This window comes from Periplaneta americana, chromosome 12 (assembly GCF_040183065.1).
Source record: "Periplaneta americana isolate PAMFEO1 chromosome 12, P.americana_PAMFEO1_priV1, whole genome shotgun sequence".
Classification (NCBI taxonomy): domain Eukaryota; kingdom Metazoa; phylum Arthropoda; class Insecta; order Blattodea; family Blattidae; genus Periplaneta; species Periplaneta americana.
In genome coordinates, this window is record NC_091128.1 from 111,807,784 (window position 1) to 111,814,865 (window position 7,082).

Genomic DNA, 7,082 nt, shown 5'->3' on the forward strand with positions numbered 1-7,082 from the left:
TTTCTGGGATTCGACCCCCTCATCCCTTATAAAATAGCCATTTCTACACTGTCTGAAAGTGAGAGTGTAACTACCTTCCTGTCTTTCTAAAATCTGGTAATTCGATTACAATAGGGGCTAGTCTTCTGTTTCGACCGCTGTAGTTTTGCAGTTGCAGTTTCTGTACTGAGTTTGTATATGGAGCTTATGTGTTTAGTTTGATAAAGAAAAAAATCAGTTTTCTGTGGTTTGTGAAAAGTGTAAACTCCATTATGTCATATGAGAATTTGAGAGGTAAACTCGGTGAAACGTTTGGATTTAAATTGAACAATCGTGGAGAAGTGCTTGACTGAAAAAAGTTTTTTCGTGTTTAGTAATGCAGGGAAACATTGTTACTAAACGTAGAGCGACACTTAATTCGGAGCTTGTGAATGCACTCACAAGTTTAAAATCATGGATGAAGCAGTATTAACTAGGTGAGTCCTCATACTTTTTGTTATTTATGTTTGTCTCAAAAATTCCCAAAGAAATTGACACAATAAAATATAAATCTCATAATAAATATGTTAGTAAGTAATTAAAATAATTGTTTTGTAATATAACGACACAATATATACAGATATACAACATTTAATACTTATGCTTATCACCGAACACAAGTTAAATTTAACAATAATTGTGTATTACAGTATATTGAAACATTTTTAAAACTCGATTAAATCGATTAAATTCAAATAGTTAATCGATTAAATATATTGATCCATCAACAGCACTGGTCGTTTTGTTGTATGGTCTTTACAAGGGACAGATACATCTTTGAAACTCGCTGTATTAGGTGATGGTTGTACTCACCGGTTGCCGCATACTTATGGTCTATGTCGGCGACAGGCACGTGGATATGCGAGGCTGCTAGGACTGGCTGAGGCGCCGCCAGTATCGTCTGCAGAGCTGGCTTCACGGCACTGAGTACAGGGAGTTGTCCGTGTGGTGCGACAGGGTGCAGGAGAGCGTGTCGCTGGTTCACAGGCTGGGGTACAGGTTGCAAAACCAACGGGTGCCGCACACTTGCCACGGCCGGAGCTTGTACGGGAGCCTGTGGTGCTGGTAACAGCACCAGCTGGTGTTGCGCACCAGCCAGAGCTGGACGCAGCTGGTGTTGTGCACCAGCCAGAGTTGGACGTAATACATGCGCTTGGTGTGTTGGTACAAGCAGAGGATGTTGGTTCACTGGTAGTATCTGCGGTAACCCGGGAAGAACTTGAAGTTGAGCGTCTATGGCTAAACTCATTGCCATCAGGGGCTGGAAAAGATGACCACAAAATTACAGACGTGTGCAAATTATTAGACCCAGCACCACTTTTTTTTTACATTTTCATAATTATCATGAATTACTGGCCGCAAAATAATTCTGTAGGACTCTCTGCGTCAGGATAAGTACAAAAAAGTCCCAGAAACCCCAATTTTTCCACAAATGAGGGAGTGGTTCCCTGATGGTGAATGTGTCTTCATGCAGGATGGAGCACCCGTCACAAAGCCAGATCAGTAACTAATTTTCCGGCTGAAAATAATGTAGACGTCCTTCCGTGGCCAGGTAAGAGCCCAGACGCAAATCCAATTGAAAATCTTTGGTATATCGTAAACAGAGAGAGAGAGAGAGAGAGAGAGAGAGAGAGAGAGAGAGAGAGAGAGAGAGAGAGAAAGAGAGAGAGAGAGAAAACGACGATTACCACTAAAATAGACGTCATACAAGCGCTTATCCAAATATGGCACAGGGATGAAGACATAAAAATACAATGTTAAAATCTCAAGAACAGCATGCCAAACCGCATAAAATTGATGATAAAAGCAAAGGGTTTCATACTAAATATTAATTGTTGCAAACAGTGTGTAATAAATGAGTTTTGTAGAATAAATGTTATTTGAATCATATATTATATTATCGTTTGAGTCTGATAATAATTTGCACACGTTAGTATGACGCATTTAGTAAGTGACATCCTTATGTATTTGTTTATTTATTTACTTATGTATATATTTATTTGTTCAGTTGTTTATGTACGTATTTATTGCAGAGATCTAATAGCAAAACATAGTAAAGTAAATCCATGACACTACAGCCCATGAAGGGCTAAGACCGACCAGCCGGCTGCTGGCCTCACGGCCACATGCCGAAGCAGAGGTGGACGATAATCCAACCAGAAAGGCGGTTCGTGTCGTTAGCACGATGATCCCCCAGCCTTTATAGCTGGTTTGCGAAACCGGATTTTCGCTACCTATCGTAGCTCCCCAAGCGCATCACGATTCTGGGTGGGCACCGGTCCCATACACTGGCCGAAATTTCATGAGAAAATTTCTTCCTCCATGATGATTCGAACCAGCGCGCATTCCGTAACGCGAGTCCCAGGCAGGATGCCTTAGACCACGACGCCACGGCGCGGGACTAATAGCAAAACATACTGAATTTAGTTTGGGGATAATTTCTTTAATATGATTTTTCCAATTTGTACATGTCTAGTTTTGTGTAGTGTACGGTCCTCCAATGAAAAGTTGTTTCTGTGAGTGACCTATTGTTAATTACTGCGCTTGAAATTTGCCAGGATTTAAATATGTCAGTTTTGTTACAATTTAATACTAATTTATTGGCTGAGAACCAATCACATATTTTGAGAAGAATTTCTTCGGTTGAAGATTGGAATGTGTTGGAATTACTGGATGTAATTACTATACTTGTCATCTGCAAATAATATGGGATGACCTACATCTTTTATTAGTGGGGCAAGATCATTTATGAACACCAGGAAAAGTAGGGGACCTAATATTGATCCTTGAGGAATTCCATTATTAATAATTTCCCATATCGAGGTTGATTTCATAAAAAGCTTACTTTCGCTGCTTGAAGTACGCGACCATTGCTGCCACCACGCTGAATCAACTAATGGATTATTTAGTGTCGATGGAACTGATGATAGTGAAGTGGTATTTGGCGAGATGAGACGGAGGATTCGCCATAGTTTACCTGACATTCGCCTTATGGTGGGGGAAAATCTAGGCGGAAAAAAACCCAACCGGATCATCAGCCCAAGCGAGAATCGGACCCACGCGCAAACACAACAGCAGGAGGCTTTTTTTTTGCATACCTCGAAGAATATGCTTATAAGGAGAATATAAAAGTATTGCAGCACCGTTGAACCACGTGTGTTAATCTCAGAGAGGATTATGTTGAAAAATAAATTGTTTCAAAATAATTCTAATTTTTTTTTCTATGTCAGGCCAGGAACTTTCTGAACAGTCCTAGTATATTGGAGCTAGTTTCACTTTTAGATTTAGATACTTCTTATTGGTGTTAAAATATCCAATTAATTTGCAAGCCTGTCAAATGTGTAAGGTTAAAATATCCTGAAAAGGGAATAAGACAAACTCTGACAACGGCAAAAAGTTAACAAAAAAAATATTCTACTCTATCTTCCCATTGTTTACAAGTCTACGGTGCGGTGCGGTGCGCTATGGACGCTCAGAGATCACTCACCCAAAGCACGCAGTGTAGCCCTCTCATGTCTCCTGGCAGCAGTTCGCTTCAGCTCGAATCAAGCCGATCTTTAGGTTCCACTACGGTTTTATACATCATCGCACCGCAATCACTTTCCTTTTCTTTATTTACCCGGGATCCGCATCGTTGCCCCCACTGAAGCAAGAACAATGTGTAATAAATCTGAAAGTGGCACAAGTTTAGCGTCTATATTAAGTCGAGTGCTGGTATACCACCTCAACGTTACTTACTTACTGGCTTTTAAGGAACCCGGAGGTTCATTGCCGCCCTCACATAAGCCCGCCGTTGGTCCCTATCCTGAGCAAGATTAATCCAGTCTCTATCATCATATCCCACCTCCCTCAAATCCATTTTAATATTATTTTCCCACCTACGTCTCGGCCTCCCCGAAGGTCTTCTTCCCTCCGGCCTCCCAACTAACACTCTATATGCATTTCGGGATTCACCCATACGTGCTACATGTCCTGCCCATCTCAAACGTCTGGATTTTATGTTCCTAATTATGTCAGGTGAAGAATACAATGCGTGCAGCTCTCTATTGTGTAACTTTCTCCATTCTCCTGTAACTTCATCCCTCTTAGCCCCAAATATTTTCCTAAGAACCTTATTCTCAAACACCCTTAATCTCTGTTCCTCTCTCAAAGTGAGAGTCCAAGTTTCACAACCATACAGAACAACCGGTAATATAACTGTGTTATAAATTCTAACTTTCAGATTTTTTGACAGCAGACTAGATGACAAAAGCTTCTCAACCGAATAATAACACGCATTTCCCATATTTATTCTGCGTTTAATTTCCTCCCGAATGGCATTTATATTTGTTACTGTTACCAGCTTGGGGGTTGGGCGAAGGGTTAACAACCCATCACCGTAAAAAAACAGCTTGTTACGAAACCTAACAGTAAGCCACCTCAACGTTAGATTCCAAAAATGGCCACAATCACCAAACATTATTCACATTATCATCATCTGTAACCTCCAGTAATTAGTGACATCGTCAGTTTGTTATATCAATAGTCATCATAATCGATTATCAGTCACTTCATCATCACTGACGTAATTCTCTTCTCTGTCCTTCATTTTTTCTTGTGTCAGCTTGTTTGTTGCATTCTGTTGATGTCGATAATCCTGAGTTTTTTTATATCATGTTTGTTACACAATTGCCGCTTTGGTAGCTCAGTTGGTAGAACGCTGTATTAAGATAATTGCTTACCCGGGTTCGAATCCCGATAATTTCGGAATCATATTTGTGGTGTGTATATTCAAGGTTTCTGAGGATTTTTGTGGGGGAATTTGTTCCGTTATTCTCCATCATTCCATTGTTACATTACTTGCCATTTCAGCATTTATAATCATTATTTCGATAATATGCACTCTAATAGAACTTCATTGGACCTTGGGCACACATAACTGAATCGACAAATGTCACCACACAGCTGAATAATACAGAAAGCGTTTGTTTGGACTCAACAATAATTCCTAAATAAAAGGAGTGGTAATGCATAATAAGTCCATTGGTGGCTGCTGTGTTATCCTTCGGACCTCTCCGTACTAAAAAATGTATTGAATCTGTTTTCAAATTTTTAAATATGTTTAAATAGGCATCTATATTTAGGGCCGATCTATTTATATGTAACTGGTTGTTATCCGCAGATATACAAAAAAATTTAAAAAAGGGGGAGAGTTCACATGAGTACTGGAAGATAGTCTGTTAAGACTGAACGAAGGTGTCGAGACAAACCGATAATTGAGAACCAGACTGTTCTAAATTCAACTTTTTATAAGACAGAATTCTGTGTTTCATTGTGTTCCAGTTCGTGTCTGCATATATGAATCGAACAAAAATTGTAAATATTCCTCTCCATAAGGTTGCTATGAAGCTATTTCAAATTGTATCATGGAGCTTTGAATGACAGGAGCTTAAAATAACTCTCCTGAAAAATAAATTAGTAAAATGGACTTGAAACAGTCTGGTTCTGGGCCATCGGAACTTTAAACTTCGATGCTGGTAGCGAGTCATAAAGTTGGAATACAGGAATACACAATAATGTGACAATCCAGAACCTACATTCTTCTTATTGGAAGCAAAGCCAGTAACAGTCTAGTTGATACACGAGACCTCAAAACCTCTTCTTGGAATGGAAATGGATTTCAGTTGGCATACTTCCCGTCTGCCAACTTCAATCGGTGAAGTTACAGCTCTCAAAGGTCTCGAGGGAATAGATAATACCATAGCGAGGAAAAATGTACTATTGCGCTGAATCACAGTGATGTAAACCGCAAAGCAGAAGACTAGAGCAGCAGCTAGTCGACGAAACAGAGGAAAAAATTGATTAGTGTGATCAGTGGTGGATTTTTACGTAGCTATATGATTTGCATCTTATCTCACTTGGGGTAGGCCTACACATACTAAGCACGTATGCAAGAAAGTACTTTCAAAGAATTTTCAATCCCCCATTCATTAAAAAGATTGTATAATTATCTTATTGAATTAAAGCAGACGCTTATTCAATCATTGTTCTCTACTCACTGTAAACCCAGCGTTGTCCAATGTTTCCTACTTTTCGCCTTCCTCTTAGTTTCAGCAAACGATAAATAAATAAATAAATAAATAAATAAATAAATAAATAAATAAATAAATAAATAAATAAATAAATAAATAAATAAATAAATAAATAAATAAATAAATAAATAAATAAATAAATAAATAAATAAATAAATAAATAAATAAATAAATAAATAAATAAATAAATAAATAAATAAATAAATAAATAAATAAATAAATAAATAAATAAATAAATAAATAAATAAATAAATAAATAAATAAATAAATAAATAAATAAATAAATAAATAAATAAATAAATAAATAAATAAATAAATAAATAAATCACGAAGATTTAAGCCACTTACGGAGTTTATTTCCGAAGACATTCTGAGCAAAAAAGTCATATAAACGTGTATCCTTATCTCAATATTTTCAGAGTTATACTAATTTGAAGTTGTTAGTAAAATATCTTTTCTCTTTAGTTTTAAGGATAAAAGAATATAAATAGAGAACAATTCAGAAGTATTATTTTTTGGCTAGTGTTCTGAAGTTAAAAATATGTTGTAAATTGCTTTGTATAGATTTCGTTTTTCGATTTGTAATTACAAATTACATCATTCTTACGCACTTACCACAAAAATACGACTTTAGGAACTTGATTCTTTATATTATTGCGATGTACCGAAGTACGTATGATATTTCCGTGCAGGAATTCTGCACTAAGAGGTGGAGCTTAAACTGAGAGGATTCAATCCGGCATCGGAATTGGAATCCGGCGTGGCTTAGTGGATAGAGCGTCAGCACGTAGAGCTGAAAACCTGGGTTCGAATCCCGGAGAGAATTTTTCCTCCGCTCCACCGATCCTTCATAATATGATTCTTTATAGTTTAATTGTGCATCCTAATGTACAATCTTAAAGAATTTATAAGAATGGCGTGATTTGTAACACTTGTTGTGATAAGTGCGTAAGAAAAATGTAATTTTATAGTTAAACATCTAAAAAAAAAAAC

At 37.3% G+C, this 7,082-nt stretch overlaps 1 protein-coding gene across 1 annotated transcript in view; it reads right to left on the minus strand.

The window, feature by feature from the left end:
* LOC138710067 (hornerin-like) overlaps nt 1–3,586 on the minus strand; it is a 42,735-nt gene extending 39,149 nt beyond the window's left edge. Inside the window, exons 1-2 of the mRNA XM_069840710.1 lie at nt 3,506–3,586; nt 832–1,279 (exon numbers count right to left, since the gene is read on the minus strand). Coding sequence (XP_069696811.1) covers nt 832–1,279; nt 3,506–3,532 — 475 coding nt within the window. The 5' untranslated portion in view covers nt 3,533–3,586. The remainder of the gene's footprint in view (nt 1–831; nt 1,280–3,505) is intronic.
* Between the last annotated feature and the right edge of the window lie 3,496 nt (nt 3,587–7,082).